Here is a 23,443-nt window from a genome sequence, read left to right as displayed (position 1 = left end):
ATTGTTCATAAATGCGTTTGTGACAAATGATTATGTAACCTCCTTTAATAAATGTAATACATGTTTAATCTTGGATTAGTAACTGCTCAAAAAGTTTGGTTTCTGAAGCAAGCTACTGAAATAGGAGAATGATATTGACTGTCTTACTCGCTAGTAACTTAATTGCCATGAAAATCTGTGCAATGTCATCATGTCATGGGTGAGTCAGTCACATACCCTACCTACACAATGACAGGGTGAAGAAATGTAGGGTTTTTCTGGATAAACAATAGTGGTTCTATGAAGGAATATCTTGCTCTTCACCTCGTTAAGCTGTACATTTGCAAAACTCATTTTCCAACAATATTGGGTCAGAGGGAAAACAATGAGATCTTAGGGCCTATTTGCCAGTCAGTCTCCCCCTGCAACACGACTGGTACAATCCAACAGTGACGTAATCGTTAGGGCAGTGATAGGCCGAGTGGGATTTGTTTTGCTACATGTTGACGTTTCAACATTTTTATATTCTTATTTAGTCGTAGTTTAGGATACAAAATTGGAATAATTTTCACCCGCGACTTGATTCTTCAGTCTCAAAAATCTCAATTAGCATCGAGTGAACGCAGAATCAGCAAATATGAAATGGATGTTCAAAGAGGATCATTCCCTGGGTAAGGGGGGTTTATTTAATAATATTATACAAATAAAAAGGCCAAACTAAGAATAAGTAAATGTTGATTGTAGTCTAATGCGGTGTCCTTCTATTTATGGCAATAGATAACTGCCCACTGACTTGAAAGGCCTATGTTCAGATTTCGTGAGCCCTTTGTTTACATGCAGTATGCACAACAAATATCTCGAAACAGCTGCTAGAAATGCTTTGTCACACTAGAAAGTCATTAGTGAAATACTTTTGAGGTTTAGCCGTCAGGTCGATGCTTTTCAAAGAGATGTCGTGTTTATTCCTCTGCCCTATTCTGTTTTAATCTCGTAAAAGGTCGCCAGAGTATGTGACATGTCGTTCGGATTGGCTGTTGATATGATATGGTTGTCCAATTTATACATAGAAACGTCAACACTGTGTAGCATTCAATAAAAGCTTTTGTTGTACGCTGAATGTTATTGCGTTTTGTTATAAAATTGTTTTAGGGCCATACCAAAAAAGATCGCACCTGTAGTAGGCTTATCATTTGATTCAGTGGAAGTATTGACATGTTTATTTCTAGTGTTTTGAGTGACAGGTTTTAGTCAGTGATTACCCATGGTGCATCTGTCCACAGCTGCTGCCTGTGGATATCGCAGTCAGAGAATGTCATGTGACCTCAAATGTTGATCCCTCCTGTGGGAGTGAAACTGTAGCTCATGTGAATAGATATACCATAGGTAGTGTGTGTTGTACTACTGTACTGATGATGTCATATACTTTATAACATCCCTCAATCTCTGTGTCTTTATTTCTACAGAACATCGGTGTATAGAGTCAGCCAAAATCCGCAATAAGTACCCAGACAGAGTTCCGGTGAGTGAGACCTATTGCGTTGGGATTATTTTGTGTCTCTGAATGTATTTCACACATGATCTTAATATGTTGTATGCCTGTCTTCTCTTAGTAAATAGGAGGATTAAAACCGAACTTAATTTGTGTGTGTGTGTGTGTGTGTGTGTGTGTGTGTGTGTGTGTGTGTGTGTGTGTTTGTTTGTTTATTTGCTTTAGGTCATCGTGGAGAAGGTTTCAGGGTCACAGATAGTGGACATTGACAAGAGGAAGTACTTGGTCCCCTCTGATATCACGGTGGCCCAGTTCATGTGGATCATCAGGAAACGCATCCAGCTGCCATCAGAGAAGGCCATCTTCCTGTTCGTAGACAAGACCGTGCCTCAGTCCAGGTCAGAGCTAGAGGGTGCCTGAGTTAGAACCAGACCTGGGTCAAATACAGAATGCCAAGTACATGATAGTGTTTGAGGTGTGCTTGATTTAGCTTGCGGTTTGCAGTTTGCACTTTTGAGACTTCTTAAATCAAGCACAGCTCAAGTGTTATTATTAAAAAAAAAATTAACATATGTACTGTATTCAACCCAGGACTGACACGGGGACGCTGGAGGCTGGGTTAGAATAGTGGGCGGGGTTATGAGTTCAGACTGCAACCAACAACTCATAGATGAACAAGTCAATTGGTACTGCAGTGGTATTGCAGAAAGGGTGCTCACTAGTTCTGCTTTGTTTGTGTATCATTGCAGCATAACTATGGGCCAGCTCTACGAGAAGGAAAAGGATGAGGATGGCTTTTTATACGTGGCCTACAGTGGAGAGAACACCTTTGGCTTCTAGAACCATAATCATCATCATCATAAACATCATCATCATCAGCCTTCCACCTGGCTAAACCCCCCCCCCCCCCCCCCCAACACACACACAAACACACACACACACACACACCCCACACCATACTCACCCCCTGAGAGAAGCCATGGGAAACCCCAGAGAAATTATAGGATGTGAAAGAATGGAGAGGTTTAGGAGAGTGATCACTTTGAGTGGAAATGATCATTGAGTGCAGTTTGTCTGTTTAAGCCCATGTTGTATCAATGCTGTATACATCCATAGATTATTAAGTTATGTATAGTGCTAAAAAAAATGACATAATGCTTTTGTTCATTCTTTTTTTTTTTTTTTTATGTGAATAGTTGGGCTTTACTTTTAGGAGGTGCTTGGATTGTTCTTTCATTACTGATATTGTTTTTTGCTTTGTTTTGAGATTGCTTTCAGCTGTGCTTTCTTCTTTGAAGATTATATTTAAAAGAATTTTAACTATTTGAAAGGTAAGGTAGCTGGATGACCTAACCAATAAAAAAAGTCACAACAAGTTTTTTTCTTGTTATTTTTTACTTTCTGTTTGTCCCTTGCCCAGGCCTACATTGATGCTTAAACCAAAACATGTTTTCCTATGTAAAGGATGAGGAAAAAAAGGTTTTACTACATTTAGCATAGTAGCATTTTAATTGAATACAGTGATTTGTGAAACATGTATGTACTGTAGGCTGTTTTAGAGTTTAAAAATCCATATGTGATCACGTCCTTCATGTCTTGCCTTGGAGCCATTGAAGAGGGCATCTAGAGACAATTTGAGACTTGATAGCAGTGATTTGGGGTCAACTACTTTGGGCAAAAGCCAAAGTATTACCATGAGAATACTCTGTCTAACTTGAATAAATAAGTGTCTGTCAATGTTTTTTGGGGGGATGTCGATCAAGTTATGGTACAGTGCAAGTCACTTCGGGGAAAATAAACACATTTAATCCACCCAGCGAGAAATCCCAAATTACCCTCATGTTACATATCAGTTAGAATGTTACATGTTACATTCCCGCTGGGACCATATATACTGAAATGTATGCACTCACTGCAATGTAAGTCGCTTTGGATAAAAGCGTCAGCTAAATGGCATATACATGATAATACACTTACAGAGAAATTGGAAGTTAGCTCTGTTTGGATCCTCTAGATGGCGATAGCCAGTTTCTCGACTGTATTTCAAATCAATGACAAGAATACCAAAGGATAGGTACCGTACTCTCATTTTGTGAACTGATCACGTACAGACATTTTACCAGGTGTTTAAATACATTGTTGCCTATATGCAACATTGGGCATTACATACATCGGTTGAGTGTATTAGAAATGCAATTCAAAAGTCCAGTATGTAACATTCAAGCTTTAATCTGTAGCGGTCAGGAAATGGGATCTCTTGAAAGAAATATTGAATTTACAAAAGCTGTTTTGGTCCCGCAAAAGCACCTACGCCGGAAGCGTTAAAATCCTGGAAATCTGAAGCCACGCCCCTCTTGGGGTGTTATCAAAATAGTTAGCAGTCATCACCATCAAAAAAGATGGAAACCCCACCATGGACACTCCATTGGAAACCATACTTCCGTACCCCAGTAGAGAGCTGTGGAATGTCACTCTGTGAGTATCTACAGTGCCTTCGGAAAGTATTCAGACCCCTTCCCTTTTTCCAATTTTTTTTGTGTTATAGACTCAATTTAAAATGGATTAAATTAAAATAATTTGCCATCAATCCACACACAATACCCCAGAATGAGAAAGTGAAAAGACGTTTTTAGAAATTTCAGTAAATTCATTAAAATGGAAATACAGAAATACCTCACGTACATAAGTATTCAGACCCTTTACTATGACACTCTTAAAATTAGAAAAAATGCAGAAATGTCATCAACAAATCATTCAATAAGTTTAATTGGGTCCATCTTAATGCAAAGATAATAGTTCATGTAATTTTGGAATTAATATCTTTGTTTTTATAGGGTCTCTGATTTGCATAGGAATGAAATACACATGGTGTGCTTACTTACACCAATGCTTTACGAAGGCATTGACTTGGAGTGGCTCTAAAAGAGACCACAGCCCTGACGGGGATGATCTTGGGGTAGAAGCTTGGGCAGCAGCTGCCTTGAATTACAGTGTTTACCCCCTCGAATGCTGTGAATACACAACAGATTATTATTACACACTGCTCAACACACACACACACACACACACACACACACACACACACACACACACACACACACACACACACCACCAGATATTGTATGAAGGCAGCAGAGCAGTCCCACAAGGTCTGCTCTGACCTCCCTGCTATAGTGAGAACTGGACCGTGGGTTCCATTTGCTATGATGGAAACTTTGCTAAACTCCCTCAATATCGTCTTATACATACTTTCTAAGAATCAACAGGGTACACCGAAAACGTACTTGTTCTGTTTTTCTCTTCACTTTACTTCCTCAGTAGCCTCGTATATGCTCAGTATGTGTGTGCACTACGCAGAAAAGGGCTTCTGCTGAATTGCAGAAGTCTCTGAAGTCGCAGAAGTCCCTCCTAAAGACCTCTTCACCCCCACTACCCCCCTGTACAAGTCCTCTCCTCGATGATTCACTTACTTAAACAAATGTATTTGTTGTAAGTCGCTTTGGATAAAGGGGTCTGCTAAATGCCATAAATGTAAATGTAAATGTAAATGTCTCTGGAAGACACCTATTATGAAAATGATGCCTTTACGTCAGAGTTTTAAATGCAAGTTTAACATATAGACCCTTGAAACTTGCTTTAAACAGGAGTTCCTCATGTTTGAAGTGAATAGCCTTCTACTCCCATATTGACCGAAAGACTGACCACCTATTATTATAGTTTCGTATTTGCGCTGAAGCTAATTTGCATTGAAGTCAGTTTGTCCTTCTCTGTGGCTATCTATCTATCTATCTATCTATCTATCTATCTATCTATCCATCTGGCAATCCTACCCTCTGACCACATTTTATCCATCTGTCCATCCCAATACTTCACTTTCTTTCCAATACCTAGCCATCATCCTTCTTTCCTTTCTTTCTTTCACCAGTCACAACTGCTTCACTCAGTATAACCCATACTGATTAAAAACAATGTGAATAACAGAAAAAAAGCAATAGATTGGAATATAACAACAGACCCGCTTACTAAAAATCTACTCAGTGATTTCAACCTGCACCTACTAGATAAAAAATCAATTCTGCTTTTGAGTACCATGAAATGCCTTACCCCATAATTGAAAGGGAACAAAGGCCATGGAATTGATGTTCTGAGAAAGTAGAATTCTCACAGTTTGAAGAAGAGAATGAGGAAGTATAATCCTGGTCAGCATTTATCAACACAATATGCGCATGCAGCTAAACCATATGAAAGGACACTGAGAGTCAGAGGGGTCAATGGGTTGCACACATAAGGCAGTTATTGCATGCAAAGGACTGTCAACCAAATACTAAGCACGAGTACTTTATTTGGACATTATATTACTTTTTCCAATACCTTTGGAGCCCTGAAATAGAAGGGAGTATGTTCAAAAAATGCTGTACTTATATGTTCTACTCTAAATGGTGAAACCAATCTGAAAAAAGAAAACATTGAATTAAAGCTGAGAATCACTACATCAACCTCATAGTAACTGTTTGATTTCAAATCCAAAATGTTGGAGTATAGAGTCAACAGAAGACAGAGTGCTTCCTCTTTCCAATACCTATGGAGTTCACTGTATATCTCCAAACTTTTGGAGTATAGAGCCACAAGAAGAAAACATACTTCACGCCGGGCACTATATATATATATGTTACATATATATGTTACATTTACATTTACATTTACATTACATTTACATTTACATTTACATTTACGGCATTTAGCAGACACCTTTGTCCAAAGCGACTTACAAGAAATACATTTGACTAAGTAAGTGAATCATCTATCCATCAGTCATCACAAGAAAAATTAATCTATGCTAGGACCTGGGGCTATTGGCAGTCACAATGCGAGAAGAAAGATTTTTTATTTTTATTATTTATTTATTTTTAAAATGTATTTACAGGAGAAAAACTTGCACAGGGGGGTAGTGGGGATGAAAAGGTCTTTAGGAGGGACAGTTAAGATGGAGCCTGAAGAGATGGGTCTTAAATCTATGGCGAAAGATAGGTAGTGACTCTACAGTATGTATCTAGCAATAATTTTTTAAAGCATTTTTTTGGGAAGATCTCCATTGGAATCCATGTATTTTGTCCTCTCATTAGTGGCATTGCATTTTTTCTGTGTTGTTTTGTAATTGTATAGATATTGAGGACAGGGTGAACCTGCAAAAGAGGCCTTGGTCTCAGTATGTTTTCCACTGTATAATTAAAGGTTAAATAAATGAGCTCCCCTGCTGGTACAAAATCGAATGTTTTGCGGAGTAGGAGTTCTCCTTTATAAAGGTTTTCTGCCAGAAATGGCAAAATGTCTGTCCTTGACTGACATGTTGTGGTGAGTGTTACTCTGTTAACTGATAAAATGTCTTCCATTGCAGGTGACTGAGGTGAGTGTAATTTAAAATGTTGCCTTATCATGGATATACACACTTTGAGATTTCAATATGTTAAACTTGCATTTAAAACTCTGATGGAAAGGTACACATTTGGTAATATGTGTTTTCCAGAGACTTTAGCAGAAGCCCTTTTCTGCGTAGTGCAAAAGTAGTGATCAGCATACAGTAGGCTACTGAGGAAGTAAAGAGAAGAATTTAACAGAATGATTACTAGGAAGAGCATTTGGCTAATTATAGATATATGTTTTGATTCTTCGAATATATGAATCATTGGAAGCCAAGGTCCAGTTCTCTCTATAAAAGAGAGGTCAGAGGAGAGCTCAAACACAGCACCAGAGCGGAACATCAGAGAACATCTCAGCCTCTGAACCAATAACCAAGAACCAGCATCTCTCTCTCTGTCTGACAACTATGAAGACTCTGTTTGCTCTACTCCTTCTGGGACTGCTCTGCTGCCTTCATACAACATCAGGTAAGTGTGTGTGCATGTGCATGTGTGTGTGTGTGTGTGTGTGTGTGTGTGTGTGTGTGTGTGTGTGTGAGAGAGAGTGTTGAGTAGTGTCCTTTATGTGGACCAGTGTGTAATAACGTGTGTGTGATCATGTGTTTACAGCTACCCTGGCCATCAGTACTATAACTGACTCTAGCTGCTGTACAGAGTTCCATAAAGCGGTTATCCCTCTGAGCAAGGTGGACAGCATTACCTGGACCCCACTTCACTGCGTTCTCAAAGCAGTTGTGTAAGTTAATTAACATAGTACAGGACATGCACGTCACACTCTACCCAGAAAGCATGTTAGGACATTCATGCTGTTGATTGACAGTGTGTAAGTGACAAACTAAAACATGGTTGGACTGGTGTGTTGATGGAAATGTGTATGGGTTGTTTTTCTGTTTCAGGTTTACAACAAAAGGGGGGAAAGGAAGAAAACCGAGGATGCTTTGTGCTGATCCCTCTAAGACCTGGGTCACCAATCATGTGAAGAAGTTTGGCAGCATGAATGAAACAGTGAAGCCCACCACCGCTATATAACACGTCAATCAAACCAAGCTGTGCACTGAGTAAAGAGATGTATATTTATGTTTTACAGTAACCTAATCAACCCTTATTTGTTGAATATTATTGCAAAAAGAGTGTGTATTGATAAAACGAATCAGCCACCCAATTGATAAGCTATTCATGCTGTTTCTGCAATAAAACGTTGTTTTTCTTTTCAAAAGGCAGTGATGACTGTTCTTATTTGGGCGTTTCACCTGCAAATGATCAAACATATGAAGGTTGGAGAAGGACTATATTCAGTAGTGTAGGTTGGGAAACTTTAGGGTTATAGAAATAAACAGACGTAAGCACTCCATGGGTTAAACGTGGGTTGAAGCCGACTCCCTCTCCGGTGCGTCGCTGCCTCGGAGTGGCTGTGCGTAACGTGAAGTGCGCAAGATAGCGGCACGCACGTCGCGTGGCGCGCTCGTTCATCAGCTGTCCCAACGCGTCATATCTTCCAACACAATCCCCTCTTCCTCTGGCCAGTGCCGCTATACATGCATTTGTAACCAATAGCCTTCTCCACCGGAAACCTTCCCGCCTTGTGTGTGTGTGGGGGCACACGGAGAGGCGTCATGAATGAAAGAAAAACCTACATTTAAAAATCTGAGTACACAAGCCCCAGGATACGCTGCAAGGTACAATTTATAATATCGGTTTTTCGTTTGATTATTCTTTTCGTCCACTCAGCGTCGATTCGCTGAGGCTTAGTTCTTGGGATACGGGAGCTATATAACAACACATGTTTATAGAAAACCATTTAATTCAATGTATTATAGGCTATCCAGTTTGTCTGTCATAAGATTGACACGTGTATTGATTAGGCAATCGCTATATAACCGCTAGCAATAATCCAATCCATCCAAAAGCCATTCCATCCGCCCATGCCAGAATAGCGGATAGCCTAACTATCATTTGCAGGCAATCGTGCACCTATGGGACACTGGATATGAGAACTTCAACATTGTTTGAAATCAAAGCTCGTGGACTCTATAGTAATCTTTGTTCTGGTTTGAAGTGAATAGTCTTCCCATATTGACTGAAAGACTGACCACCTATTATAGTTTCGTATTTGCATTGAAGCCCCGCCCCGTGTCAGTTGTCTTTATCTGTGGCGCATTCAGAGCGCGTTAATGGGTCGTAATCCTGTTAAAACAGTTGCGTGACATGCCCACACACACACACACACACACACACACACACACACACACACACACACACACACACACACACACACACACACACACACACACACACACACACACACACACACGGGTCACCCATATAGCCCATAACATTAACAGGAACTGGATGAAGACAAATATATCCTGAAGAATCCAATCTATCCTGAAAAAGTGACATCTCATTATTCTAGTAGTCCTATCAAGTCATTGTTTAAATGCTAGTCTTTCCATTATGGAGATTTTCCTGTATGTGTTTCAGTGGCAAAACACCCTCTCGTCTTGTTTCACAGCACTGGGGCACGGCGTAACCGGCAGAGTTGTTGTCGCGGTGATGGTTTTGGACCCGGGTGAGGACTGTATGGATCGGGCAAAGGGCGATGGGGTCAGCAGGGGGGGTAATAGAGACCTGTTGGAGCCAGATCCTAGACTGGACCCACTTAAAACTGCCGCCACTACCACGACTCTAGAACCCAAAAACAACACTTCTCCCCTTGGATTGGACCCACAGAAAACCACCACCTCCTCTCCTAACCTAAAGACTATACCTGATCCATCCCAAACCACCTCTGGACCGGACCCACCCAAAACTACCACCATCACCACCAACCCTAGACTGGACGCAGCGAAAACCACCTCCACCTCCAGACCTAAGGCTAGAACCGGCAATATCACCAAGAAGGAGCGATCATCCCACAATGGACCACAGACCCTGTCTCAGTCTCAATCTCAGACCCCCAGGGCCAGTGTTGGCTCCTCTGACTCCTGCCCTGGCCTATCCAAGGGGGTCGTTGAGGGGCGGACTGTTACCTCGGCGAAAGGCGGGGCAACCTCAAGGCCGCAGCTCCGTCGGCCCCTCAGCCTGGATGTGACCTCCCTGTATCGCCTCAGAGTGGCAGAGCCCACAATGACGGACAGGCGGGTGGTGCAGCCCCCTTGGCGTAGTGGTAGCATCTGTGCCCCCGCCCCCCCGGCCCGTAGCCTCACCAGTCCCAGCCTTGGCTCCGGGGCATGGATGCGCCGCAGCGAAAGTACCTGCACTGTCAACTCCTCCCTGGGCCTCCGGGCCAGCAGGGGGAGCATGCGCCCCGCCACCTCCCTGCCTCATATAGCACGAGGGTTAGGCTCCGGTGCCACCCCACTGCCCTCGCCCTCCACCCCCCGTGGGCCCTGTCTGCTGGTGGCCCTGCGGCCTGTGAACCTAGCGCAAGAGAGGCTGGCCTTCTTCCAGTCAGACTACCAGTACGAACCCCAGTTCCAGTACGCCCAGCCTGAGCCCAGCAGTGTCTTGGAGAAATATAGAGAGGGCTCGGGCCTCTTACTCTCACAGGTATGTAGCCCACTAACAGTATGTGTATGTCAAAGATGCTATAGTGGAGGGGAATATAGATAAATCACACCCAGCCTGACCCAACCCAGCTGTGTCCTGGAGAAATACAGAAATGGCTCTCCGAGGTAGACTGCCCTACTGTATCAGTCTGTTCACCTATCTCTCTCCTAGGCAGACTGCTCTACTGTATCAGTCTGTTCACCTATCTCTCTCCTAGATAGACTGCCCTACACTGTCAGTCGGTTCACCTATCTCTCTCCTAGGCAGACTGCTCTACTGTATCAGTCGGTTCACCTATCTCTCTCCCAGGCAGCTGTCTACACTTGTCACTTGAATGTGACTTTTGTCATCCGAATAAGATGATTGCATACAACTGTACAGGTGTATACTTCTGTGTTGGCATTGTGGTCGGACTGTGTTCGGATCCGGCTGACCACCTCGCGACGAGCCACCATCGGCTGACCAAACCGCGGTGGACGAGCTTGCGTCATATTCCGGCTTCTATCCAGTCTAGACACAATCGGGCCAGCGAAAGCACATACAGCCTATTAAATATAGCGAGGAGAGACATGTGGACGCACATACTGTGATCAGGTTGTGATCTGATCACTTCAACAGAAGTGTGATTTAAGTGTCAAGTACAGACGAGGGTTTCTAGCCATCTCTCCTTTATGCTTGTCTTATTAAGAACAACAATGTGTGTGTATTTCTCTCTCTGTGTGTGTAGGCAGTAGGGATCATGGAGTGTGTTCTGAGGAAGTTTGGCTCCTATGAGAACTTTGAAGAGGTGACGGGTGGCAGTGTGTTACCCAAGAGTCGAGTCTGGGCCGCTGCACGCAAGTACCTGCAGAAGGAAGGCTGTGTAGGAGAGGTGAGGACTGTGTGTGTGTGTGTGTGTGTGTGTGTGTGTGTGTGTGTGTGTGTGTGTGTGTGTGTGTGTGTGTGTGTTAGTGATGTCTCTCTTTGTTGTGGCATATGAAACATCCTCTATGTGTTATAAAAAGTTGATGACAATGATGGTGATAATGATTGCGTGTGTGTGTTACATTTACATTTACATTTATGGCATTTAGCAGACGCCTTTATCCAAAGCGACTTACAACAAATACATTTGACTAAGTAAGTGAATCATCTATATGTCAGTCATCATAAGAAAAAGTAATTTATGCTAGGGGCTATTGGCAGTCACAATTCTAGAAGAAAGGAAAAAAATGATGAGATGAAGAGGTCTTTAGGAGGGACAGTTACGATGTAACCTGAAGAAATGGGTCTTCAATCTATGGTGGGAGATAGGTAGTGACTCTGGAGTCATGACAGCAGTGGGAATCTCGTTCCACCAGCGGGGCGGCAGGACAGTGAAAAGACACCATTGTGTGTTTGTTTGTGTGTGTGTTTGTGTTTGTGTTTGTGTTTGTGCATCTGTGTCTCTTAACCCCTAGGTGGTGGTGTGTCTGTCTGACGAGCTGCTGTCCCAGGCAGTTATGATGGTGGAGAGCTGTCGTCCCACCTTGACTATAAACCTGTCTGGAGCACGTCAACACTGGCTGGAGGGGATGCTTCGGCACGAGATAGGTACATTACTACACCCCACCATACTGATGTTGGGAAAATGGCCGACCTCACAAATAGCCAATGGAATCAGAGCGAGGGGGAAAAAGAGGCTTTTAGCCAACCAGAGCCATGAATCTTAGCATTTTGTAACTTAATTGTTGGCCTGTCTAACCTCCCAGAGAGTGCACATATGGATGACTGTGTTTAAGTAAACATATTTTTTTGAATGAAACGATTAAACATGAAAACCATGGGGCGAAATGACTTATCCTGGAAACCCACCATTAGCATCCTTACTCACGCTCAACCTCTCTCTCAGTGGGTCCTTCATCTCTCTAACGTTACTCATTTCTCTAACATTATCCATCTCTCTCTCAGGGACACACTACCTGCGGGGGGTGAACAACAACCTGCAACCGTGGGCAACCACCGCTGGTAGGAAGCAGTACGGCCTCAAACCCACCAATCCCACAGAGGAGGGCCTGGCCAGCCTGCATAGCGTGTTGCTACGGAAACAGCCCTACCTGTGGCGCGCGGCGTTGCTGTATTACACAGTGTACCATGCGGCCAGTATGAGCTTCAGCCAGCTCTTCAGCAACATCGCTCAGTTCGTACAGGACCCTGCTGTACGCTGGGAGTACTGCCTGAGAGCCAAGAGAGGCCAGACGGACACCTCGCAGCCCGGTGAGTGGACTGCACGCACGCACGCACATACACACACACACACACACACACACACACACACACACACAAACAAACAATAATCAATAATCTATGAATTAAGTATTTCTGCCCTTTGAATATATGTGTGTGTGTGTGTGTGTGTGTGTGTGTGTGTTTTTCAGGCTGCTTCAGTAAAGATCAGGTGTACCTGGACGGAATTCTAAGGATTCTACGACATCGGAGAAACATCGACTTCAAGATGCTGACCTCTTTAGGCAAGGTCAGTGTCTAGTCCCCCATACAGGACCTCTCATGTTTTTGATGGTGATGATTTTTTATTTTTTATGTAATTACAGTGCCCTGCATACGTTTTTGGACAATGAAGCATTTTCTTTTGGGTCTATGCTCCAAAGGGTTAGGGTTAGGACAACTAATGTGAGGTTAACTAATGTGAGGTTAACTAATGTGAAGTTAACTAATGTGAAGTTAACTAATGTGAAGTTAACTAATGTGAGGTTAACTAATGTGAAGTGGCACAGTGCGTCTCAAATAGAAACAGTTCCTATAATAGCGCTGCCGCTCACAGAGGCAATACACCGCACACGGATAATGGGGATGGCAGAATTGATTCGAATGTAAACCTTATTTAAAATATGTAAATCTTATGTAAATAATGTTTGCGATGCTTGAGCACGCTACAGTACGCGGGTAATGTGGGTCTGGTGTGATGTGTTTTTGACGCTTACTTATCATTTCCAATACCAGTCAAAACTTTGGACACACCTTCTCATTCAATGGTTTTTCTTTATTTTTTTTAAAAAATTATTTTCTACATTGTAGATTAATATTGAAGACATCAAAACTATGAAGGAACATATGGAATTATGTAGTAAACAAAAAAGTGTTAAACAAACCAGAATATGTTTTATATTTTAGATTCTTCAAAGTAGCCACCTTTTGCTTTGATGACAGCTTTGCACACTCTTGCCAAGTTTGTGTCCAAACATTTGACTGGTACTGTATATAACAGAACATTACTGTAATAATAATGAACCATACAAAATACATTGCAAGGACACATCACAAAAACAATATAATAGAACAGCACATGATGACGTTGGTGGTGGTAACCTTCTTCCCTGCCCTCCAGGTGTCCTATGAGGACGTGGAGAGGCTCCGCCCCCTGGCGGTCCACCACCGGACCAGAATCCCTCACTTCATGCGGGACCAGGAGCGGTACCTCCAGCACCTCGACCACATTGTGACCGTTAATGAACTGGATGACACACAGCTGCAGGAACTCCTACCCTAGCCTGGCGATCGAGCCGGAATCTGGAAGGCGAGAGTACCCCGATTGTCCCAACAAACCTGCTACACATGACGCCAGGGTTCATACAATTTCTGTAGCTATACCTGTGTCTGACACAAAGAACCTGTGGAGCATATCACTTGGATCATACCTAAACGTGGATTATAATATTCCGTATAGCATAATCATATAACGACCAGCCATTGGGTCATTTTGAAGCCAGGATGGATCCTGAAACGTGGATCATATCAGGTACATGTCCACACATATCTTGAATCATATCTACATATTGACCATATACACCTGTCTTGTATCTATGTTACCAGTGAATGTCCCCTGCATAACCACTGCGGGTCACTTGCAACGTTGCTAGCATGTTTAACTTCCCCAGAATAGAAGTTTTGGTAATGGCTCAAGTAAAACCACTGCCCTGGTAACAATTTAGCCCGCTTGCAAAGAAGATAAGGAACCACCTGCAATTTCACTAGCATGTTGGTACCTAAATAGCGGTAACTTCCCCAGAAACACAAAATGAAACACTCGTTTTAATTGGACAGCTGTCTATATATCTACTGGGCAAACAATGCAACATACTGGGGTTAAGTAATCTTGAGCTCTTATCGTCATTGCAAGTGGGATAAATTGTTACCAGGGCAGTGGGTTATACTCAGGCCATTACCGAAACTTTAACCTCATTGAGACCAGGCTTTCCTAGTTTGGAAAGCCTGGGGAAATCCTTTGCAGAAAGTAGCTACGAAGGGGTGGAAACCCTTTTGAAATGAGTGACACATTCCGAAACGTCAAACCAATCAAATACCTTGCTTGGGCAGAGCTCCGAAAAATCTGAATTCAGATTCAATGTTGCAAGCTAGCATAGGCAACAATTCTCTGCAAAAATATTCATACCCGGTCAAAAAACACGACCCACATAACAACAAGCAACCATTCTATGAGCATGTGGGGGGAGGGTTCTTGGGATGTAACATCCAACGAAATTGCGAGCACATTCTCCCAGCGCTCCATCCAGTTCAATCCAAGCCAGATCGGCTAATCTAAAATTCTCCAGACCTCCAAAGGACAGGCCTACGCGAGACGTAACTTCTATTCCGAGGACATGGTAGCGACCTTGCAGGTGACCCAGCATGTCTCAAGAGGCCAAGTACTGCAGATCCCACCCTCCCCCATACCCCTTGCCTTTACCCTCACTCTCAAATTACCTCAATTCTGCAACGCAACACATGCACACACATCCAAAATACCACCGCATCCAATGCCTGTGCAGGACAATGCTACTGCTGCGTCTTATACTTTTCTAAAAATGCCCATGGCCATGTACTGTATTTATGCAAGTATTTATTTGTATGGTTGTTTTATTTTGAAGAGCAACATAATGATTGTCTATGGTATTAGCTTTATACCTCCACTCTGTGGAGTGTTGTTTTAGGCCTTAGATGTTTCAGCTTTGCAAAAAAGACACCAAGGAGCACTAAGATTAAAAAAAAAAAAAAAAGGGGGAAAAAAAGAAAATAATCTGTCTGCTGAGTTCAAGAATATTACTTATGCGTAATTCCAAATTAACCCGTTGCCACCCCTGTAGATCTGATTATTTTGAATAGGTAGAAGCAATATGTCAACAATTCCTAAAATAGCCTATACGAATGCATTTGAGTGTTCACCTACCTTACATGTATAATCCTTTTAGACCTACAGGAGGGGCTATGGCTTGATTTGGAATTCAGCATTAAACATAAAAGTGCCAATAGACAGTCTGGCCTTGATGCAACGAAATATACATTTAAAAAGTACACTATTTATAACATTAATCGTTCCCTGGCCCCTACCCCCTAGGCACTCATGTGGAACTGTGAGGACTGGATAGGTGTGGTGATAGCACCATTGTGCTTATACCAAACCCATCATCATTCATGATCCAATATCTACAGGAGTAGCCAGGGGTCCATTTGGAATTCAGCGATCCTGTTGTGTTGATAATACGATCAAACGATGATCTTGAGTGTCCTTGGTGGTCTTTGCTATCAGCGCTAATGTGATGTGAATGCCCGAGCTTACCTTGCGTGGCAACCTTTGCTCCCTAAACCAGGATGACAGACTGAGATTATGTGCTACCATGACAACCTTAATACTGTACTGTTGCGCCTGTCTGACAGGCTAGCCAAAGCTGTAGCCAATCCCTATAGCTTCCTCATTCCTGGACCTGGTCAGACAGGTGAGTGATTGGCTGTGAAGGAGGAAGGGCGGGTGTTGTGGGTGTGCCTTTGATGGGTTGAGAACTCATCTGCTGTACAGACCTGGGTCAAATACCTCCCAAGTATTGACAAACTGAACACATATTTCACTACTATTTTGTCTGGAGTTTACACTATTAGGATTATTCCACTGTATTCCAAGAATTTTAGGATGTATTTGGCCCAGGTTTGCTGCTATAGCTAGCTATTTGTAGACTACATATTAACTTAGCAATCACTTATGTTATTTGTATTGCACGAATGTTGCACATTTCATGTTCTGGAAATAATCTGTGATTTTCCAGTTTATTTATTAAAATAAAAAACACTCTTAAAACCTGGTGTCATCCATGGCTCTCAATTCTGTGAGGTGTTTGAAAACAACAAGGTTGACATCTCTAGTACTGACAGATCCATGGATTCTTTAAACCAGACTCTTTACAAGTCATCAGACATCTCGGTAACAAAGCCCAAACACACAGACATTCCGTTTCCACTTCCATTTAAATAAAAATTGTTTATTCTCTTTTAATATAGTATTTGTTCTATCCATAGCAGAAACGAATCCCCCATGCCACTCAGTGCTTTATCTCCTGAGATCTGATCCCAGCTCAGCACAGCGTCATACTGACCAACACACATCATACAGAACAACACTGGCCAATCCTGATCCAACAACAGTCCTTATGTTCATGTTACAACGGGGTTGAGGTGAGGTGAGGGGAGGGGGGGGGGGGGGGGGGAGTGTTCCGAGGAGTCCTTATTCACTTCTCGAAGCTTGGGTCCAATCCATGTGGGACTGGGCAGAGTGTCGCTACTGTAGTAGCCACGTTGTGCAAGGGTAGAGTTATCAGAGAGAGAGAGACAGAGAGAGAAAGAGAAAGAAAGAGAGAGAGTATGTATGTATGTATGTATGTATGTATGTATGGGTGGGTGGGTGGGTGTAAGTTAACGTCTGATCTCGCACCAGTATGGCTGTTGACTTGGGAGGCAGGGGCTTCTGTCATGAAAGGGTCACAAGTTGAGGTAACAAAGGTTTTCCTGGAGGGGAAGAGAAATCAGATCAGGGAATGTAAGGGAAGGAGGGAGGGAGGTGTGTGTGTGTGTGTATATATATTTGCCTGTACGTGTGTGGTTACCTCCTCTCTGCTCATCATGTTGCATTGGAGCTGTTTATTGCCTTTGTGCCGTCAGAGTTGGAGATGGACTGTTCCTTCAGTATGGGATCTGACGGCCAAGAACACAGTTTACAAACCAGAGTAATGCATACTACACTACTAAGTCTTCAAGTAGGGGTGCTTCATGACCATGTGAGAGTGTGTGTGTGTGTGTGTCTTACATATAGGAGTAGGGGTGCTGATGGCTATGTGAGTATGTGTGTGTAACAGGCGTCACGCTGCTGCCAACAGTATTGCTTCCTCGCACTCCAAGCTCAAATGAGTCTTGAATCTTTCCTATGTATTACCAACACCGAAATATCCCATGGAAACCAGCTACGCCACCGAAAAGCTAGCAACTTAATGGGGACTGAGTTTACCATCCTTACGTGTGTGTGTGTGTGTGTGTGTGTGGTGTGTGTGGTGTGTGTGGTGTGTGTGTGTGAGTGGTGTAAGAGGTGTGTGTGTGTGTGTTACATACAGAAGTAGGGGTGCTGCATGGCCTCGGCGGCGGTCAGTCTCTGCTGATGGTCGTAGCGCAGCAGCTTGTCTAGCAGGTCAAGAGCCTCTGGGCTGACCAGGTGTTGGTTTTCTGTCTGGACAAACTGCTCCCAACGCTTCCTCGTCTGTCTGAGGGGCACAGAGGTGAAAATAGATAGAGATGGAGAGACGAGAGAGAGGAGAGAGAAAAAGAGGAAAAGGCAGATAAGAGAACCAATGCAAACATGTGATCAGACAATGAAAGTTAATGTAGCGTGATTGTAATGATGTCACAACAACATTTAAAGCAGAGATCATGCACAGTTAAGGTAAGTTAAGTTCAGGGTTATTAAGGTTGTTGCAGGGATCCCATTTAGCATCCACTGTTCCCGCTAGCCATCCCGCTACAGAGCCTCCTGTTAGTACTCACTGGCCAAGCAGGTCTTTGAAGCGTGTGTCCAGTTCTATATGGTACTTGTGCAGGTAGCCAAAGAGCTCGTCAGTCCCAAGAACCTTGGCTATGCGTACGAGCTAGGGAGAAGTACAAGGACACAGTCAGAGGGACAAAGACACATAAATACACACTGTCATAAACATACAGTATATACAAATATCAGTCGATGACAAAATGTAGTATCAAGGTTCCTACACATTTTTCATTTGAAAAATTCCAGACTTTTCCAGGCCTACATTTTCAAACTGTCAAAAACGTGTGTAGCTTGATCTGCTTCATGACCTCTGTCAAATATAAAACAGGCTCACGCTACGTAATGCCACAAAGTAGATCTGCATAAATGATTAAAGCATTCATAAAGCATTAATAACTGGCTCCTAATTGCAAGCTCCCTATTTGGCAAGCACCAAGTGAATATCAAACAATGTAAACTAACTGAGTTTTAAATAGTTTGTAAATGGTTTATAATTTAATAATAAATTGGTTATAAGTGATGTATCAACTAATTATAAACCATTTCTAAACCCTTTATATATGTGACCTTAATGTAAAATATTACCGAATATGACAGAGGTCTGGATTCACAGATTCCAAACTGTCAATATTTTACTCCATACTTTTCCAGACATGTGTAGGAACCCCGTTAATGAACTTGATGGTAGCTACTGCTGTGTGCTACGACATTACCTGGTCGTAGTTGTCCTGGCCATGGAAGAACGGCTCCTTCAAGAAGATCATACTGGCCAGCATGCAGCCCAGGCTCCACATGTCCAAGCTGTAGTCATACATCTACACAGAAACACAATCACACAAACGTAAGAAGGAAAGAAAGATCTGTATGTATTCTACCTAAGGGCTACACTTATTGTTTGACGGTTATTACTTGATAGTATATTGTTTATTGTATTGTTATTATTCTATTCCTATTACTGCACTGCTGAGGTAACTTAAGTAATAAGCATTTCATTGTACCTTTACAGCTGTATCCTGTGGACGTGATGAATAAACTTTAGATTTGATTAACCGCTACCAACACACCACATATAGGGCAGTAAACACCTGATAGTCCACCAGCAGCTCTGGTCCTTTGAAATATCGCGACGCAACTCTGACGTTGTACTCCTGAGCAGGGTGGTAGAACTCTGCCAGCCCCCAGTCTATCAGGCGCAACTGGGACACAAAGAAGGAAAGACAAAAGAGGGTGATTGGCCGTTGAGGCAGCAGTGACTCTACTGTACAGCATGCTCTGATGTTGCTGATTACTGCCACCTGGTGGGATATCACCGCCATATCAGCCCAGGCTGGGCCCTTTCTAATTTAGATCAATAATTCCCATACATTGTAACGCGATGACCAGCGGAGACTGGTGGAGGTAGAAATGCATGGGCACACCTTTTTGATACTATTCCTCATTCCATTCATTAGAATGAGCCCGTCCTCTGATTTCTACCTCCACCAGCCCCTGGCCATGACCCACAGAACAGTCTTTTGGAGTCTCCTGCTGTCACTGTGTTTCTAGCCAGCAGTCATCCCGTAAATATGCTTCTTTCTGGCTTAGCTACCTTTCTCATCTGATGGTCGATCATGACGTTGTGTGGCTTCACATCCCTGTGCATGATGCCCATACTGTGGCAGTAGTCCAGAGCCTGATGGAGAAGAGAAGAGCACACACACACACACACACAATGAAGTGACACATTGGAGGCATCAGGAGGACTGAAGACTGCAGTAGAGGAGCTCTTGGCTTGGCTTCCTCGTAATCCAGCATGGTTTACCTTGAGAAGCTCGTACATGTAGAAACGAATATCGAAGTCAGTTAATTTCTGGTAGAGCTCCTGTGAATGAAATTATAAAAAGTTGTCATTCCAAAAAATATCCATTCTTACCATTTAGCTGTTAAAGGGATGGTTACATATAACATGATATCAGTATTGACATGGCTATTACTGATTTTAAATATTAATGTCTTATAGAAATTCTTAATGTTATTCTTTTATGGAGAGAGTTCATAGTGTTGAAAGTAAGTAGTTTGACATGAACATGATCTTCACAAACAATCAGTACCTTAAAGTCTGTGTTATTGATGCACTCAAAGACAAGCGCTGGGGTTCTGGACTGCAAAGAGAGGGTAACAAAATGCTTACTTCGTCAAACATCAGGCTGAACAGTGACACTGATGAGGACACTCAATGACAAGCATGAATTTTCAAGTGAACCACAAATGAAGCGCAGTGCACACCTGTACAGAAAGTACACATGCCCCAATGCCTCCCTTTTTCCTCCCTTCGATGCAAGTAATCACTGATCTAACATGATCGAAATTGGTCAAATCAAACCCTTCCACTGCACTGCTTTAACCAATCAGGTCATATGCGATCAGTGAAACCTTCCAAGGAAGGAAGGATGCCTTTTTAAATAATTCAATCAGAGGCCAGGATTTCCTAAGGGGAAACAGAGACCTACCACAGGGTCCTTCACAGTGTCCACTAGGCGAATGATGTTGGTTCCTCCGCGGAGGTTCTCCAGAATCTTGATCTCACGCTTGATCTTCTTCTTCTTGACAGGCTGGAAGGGGTCAAAGTTTTAACGAGAGACATGACAGAGATGTAGCAAAACATTTTTACATTTACATTTATGGCATTTAGCAGACGCCTTTATCCAAAGCAACTTACAACAAATACATTTGTTTAAGTAAGTGAATCATCTGTCCAACAGTCATCGTAAGACAACGTAATCAATGCTCACACCAGGGGCCATTGGCAGTCGTAATGCCGGTAGGCTAATTTTTTTAAATTAATTTTTTTAATATATTTTATTAGCAGGAGAGAACTTGTACAGGGGGGTAGCAGGGGAGAAGAGGTCTCGGGGTTAGGGTTAGTATAGGGGGGGTAGTGAGGGTGAAGCGGTCTTTAGCGGTCATCACAATTGCTGTGAATCCGCATACTGTCACATAGGCCTACAGCAGCGTGTGTTGTGAATGTCAACTGGAGAGACAGCAGCTGTGCCCCCTGTGGTGGCCTACTGCCTGGAAGCCCCAATCATTGTGAGAGAAAATAAGTTTGTAACATGTATTGATGATTTTTTTCCTAGTAAACGTCCTGTTTAACATCACAGCCTTGTCTGAGTCTCGTTTGGGGAATGAGGGGATTTGTTTGAAACCCTGGGTTTAGCAAATGAGAGTGTCTCTGCTGTTTTCATCGTTTCTGTGTTCATCGTTTCCAAACTAGATAACAACTTCACTTTCAATCAAACAGATCCTTCGCTAGTTTCAAGGTCATGCAACTAAGACATCTGCTGAATAAAAACGTGAAAATTATTGACTGATTAATTGTTTCAGTTAGAAGTAGTAGAGGGGACACTACTCTGAATTGTCATTGCAATTACCATTGGAGTCAAAAGAGGGCATAGGGTGCCTTTAAAATACTGCTAAATGATCATGATAAATCGGTAGCAAAAAGAAATCGCTAGATGAAGAATATTCGGTGAGTATAAAATTTTTATGCACACAATTGCCGATATTAAAAAACGTAGCATTTTCATGTTTTTTGTACAGTCAGATGGGGCAGTAAAGAGCTTCACCTTTTACATCACAAATTAATGATGTAATTTATGGTGGATGGACACTCGCATACGAAGATTGAATACAACACTCGCAATGTCGTTGGGCACTGTACTTTACATGTGTGCGACTGTGTGTAGGAATTATGCCACCTGTCATAAGACAATGGTATGATATCGCTGCTTGCTTATGGACTTGAGTATCGTTGAGTATCGATGAGCACCCCCCACCCCCCCCCCCCTCCTACCCAAACGGTCACAAAACAAACGAAAGCTCACCTTGAGGATTTTGACCACAACTTTCTCATTGTTGCTGACGTTGATGGCTTCAAACACCTCGCTGTACTTCCCTCTGCCCAGTTTACGCACCAACTGATAGTTGTCCTGATTACTGCACAGAAAATTATATATGATAAATAAACATACGAAATAAATATCGGAACAAATGACATTAAAAAGGTGCACTCCCACATGCAGTCTCTCACATGCCCATCAATGGTAGCGTACATTATCACACACAGGTGACTTTCAGATTACACATTACAATACTTCTTTACCTCCAACTTGGCACATGAGCGTCATAATCCCAGTATTCCCTGCTCTTCTGCGTGTTGACATCGGTGTACACCCGAGCTTTGCTGCTGGCCGCCGGGCCGGGCATCGCGAGCTTGGGCGCTCGGTGTTGATGAGGTGGCTCACCTCCAACAACACTCCTCTTGACGCGAATGTGGAAGGCAGGGCACTGACCGTCGTTGATTCGAGACGTGATTACCTCAGTGTAAGAGTTAACATCGGTTTGGGCTACTTTTGCCCGTGGTTGGTGGACGCCGCAGTCAACTGCCAAGTCTCTCCGGTCAGCAGCGCTTGCTGTGCGGATTGTCAGTGCTAGAACAAACGAGTGTCTGAGCCCCCTGAACAACCTGTTAGGGAAAATACAAGGGTGGACCGCCAGCTTCAGGGAGGCGATGGGAGAGGGGGGAAAGGGGATGAGGTAGAGCAGAAGAATACACACTAGGGATTCAATCACGAAGGGATAGCTAACCGTATCTGCCCACTAAAAGAGACGTGATTAAATCAATGTAGAGGCCGAGCGCTGGGTTAACGTTAGCTAGCAGGCTAATTGAATTTGACAGACCCCACTCGGTCTCAGGGATAAGCACGATAAGCTAGCTAGCTAGTTGGGCCCATTCATAGCTCACAATGGCGAATAGATCTAGCTACCAATAGCAATAATATCACACAGCTTGAGGAGAGGCTATTTAGCAATAACTAGCTAATATATCGGTTATTCCGACGTGTGAGCCTACTCGTTCGCTACCTGTGGAAATGGAAATGGCTGTCGTTAGCCGACCAGCTAGCTAGCTAGCCTAGCCCCGCACTCGGAAAGGCGGTCCACCGACATGATGTAGCTAGTTTTGTGCGTAGCACCCTCTCCGGGGCACAAACTTCTAAAAGATGTCTTAAGTATATTGCGCTGCAAAACTCCGAATTTCTTCTTCAGTTTGGATATCGTTTTTACGTATTCATTAGGCAAATAGAAGACCCCGCACTTCTAGTCGTTGCTGGTCGCCGTTGCAACAAAACATCCCCC

General features: G+C 43.0%; 5 protein-coding genes across 5 annotated transcripts in view; 4 read left to right on the top strand and 1 right to left on the bottom strand.

The window, feature by feature from the left end:
• The window catches only part of nqo1 (NAD(P)H dehydrogenase, quinone 1), a 2,527-nt gene extending 2,454 nt beyond the window's left edge, over positions 1–73 (top strand). Inside the window, exon 6 of the mRNA XM_083680140.1 lies at positions 1–73. This exon is cut by the window's left edge and continues 453 nt beyond it. The gene's annotated coding sequence lies outside the window, so the exon portion shown is untranslated.
• A 140-nt stretch (positions 74–213) lies between these two features.
• Positions 214–2,843, top strand: LOC310811829 (gamma-aminobutyric acid receptor-associated protein-like 2). The gene is made up of 4 exons (XM_083680141.1): positions 214–650; positions 1,443–1,498; positions 1,694–1,866; positions 2,218–2,843. Exons 1-4 carry the CDS (start codon positions 617–619, stop codon positions 2,306–2,308), a joined length of 354 nt encoding a protein of 117 aa, XP_083536267.1. The 5' UTR covers positions 214–616; the 3' UTR covers positions 2,309–2,843.
• Positions 2,844–6,791: 3,948 nt separating this feature from the next.
• Positions 6,792–8,095, top strand: LOC310811802 (C-C motif chemokine 13-like). The gene is made up of 4 exons (XM_083680105.1): positions 6,792–6,820; positions 7,159–7,353; positions 7,495–7,621; positions 7,782–8,095. The coding sequence occupies exons 2-4, from the start codon at positions 7,293–7,295 to the stop codon at positions 7,912–7,914; spliced, it is 321 nt and encodes a 106-aa protein (XP_083536231.1). The 5' UTR covers positions 6,792–6,820; positions 7,159–7,292; the 3' UTR covers positions 7,915–8,095.
• Positions 8,096–8,428: 333 nt separating this feature from the next.
• kiaa0895l lies at positions 8,429–16,572 on the top strand. The gene is made up of 7 exons (XM_083680643.1): positions 8,429–8,561; positions 9,398–10,434; positions 11,162–11,305; positions 11,874–12,006; positions 12,364–12,669; positions 12,831–12,928; positions 13,799–16,572. The coding sequence occupies exons 2-7, from the start codon at positions 9,439–9,441 to the stop codon at positions 13,958–13,960; spliced, it is 1,839 nt and encodes a 612-aa protein (XP_083536769.1). The 5' UTR covers positions 8,429–8,561; positions 9,398–9,438; the 3' UTR covers positions 13,961–16,572.
• A 128-nt stretch (positions 16,573–16,700) lies between these two features.
• Positions 16,701–22,902, bottom strand: LOC310812211 (casein kinase II subunit alpha'-like). Its single transcript, XM_083680644.1, has 12 exons — positions 22,410–22,902; positions 22,132–22,243; positions 20,758–20,859; positions 20,359–20,409; positions 20,070–20,129; positions 19,857–19,940; positions 19,354–19,464; positions 18,982–19,083; positions 18,271–18,371; positions 17,842–17,990; positions 17,343–17,430; positions 16,701–17,244 (listed from the first exon to the last, which is right to left on the bottom strand). The coding sequence occupies exons 1-11, from the start codon at positions 22,511–22,513 to the stop codon at positions 17,357–17,359; spliced, it is 1,050 nt and encodes a 349-aa protein (XP_083536770.1). The 5' UTR covers positions 22,514–22,902; the 3' UTR covers positions 16,701–17,244; positions 17,343–17,356.
• Positions 22,903–23,443: the final 541 nt, after the last annotated feature.

The sequence above is a fragment of the Argentina silus genome (genome assembly GCF_951799395.1).
Source record: "Argentina silus genome assembly, chromosome: 11".
Lineage (NCBI taxonomy): Eukaryota > Metazoa > Chordata > Actinopteri > Argentiniformes > Argentinidae > Argentina > Argentina silus.
The sequence above is the reverse complement of the archived record's forward strand: the minus strand, read 5'-3'. Positions and strand labels throughout refer to the sequence as shown.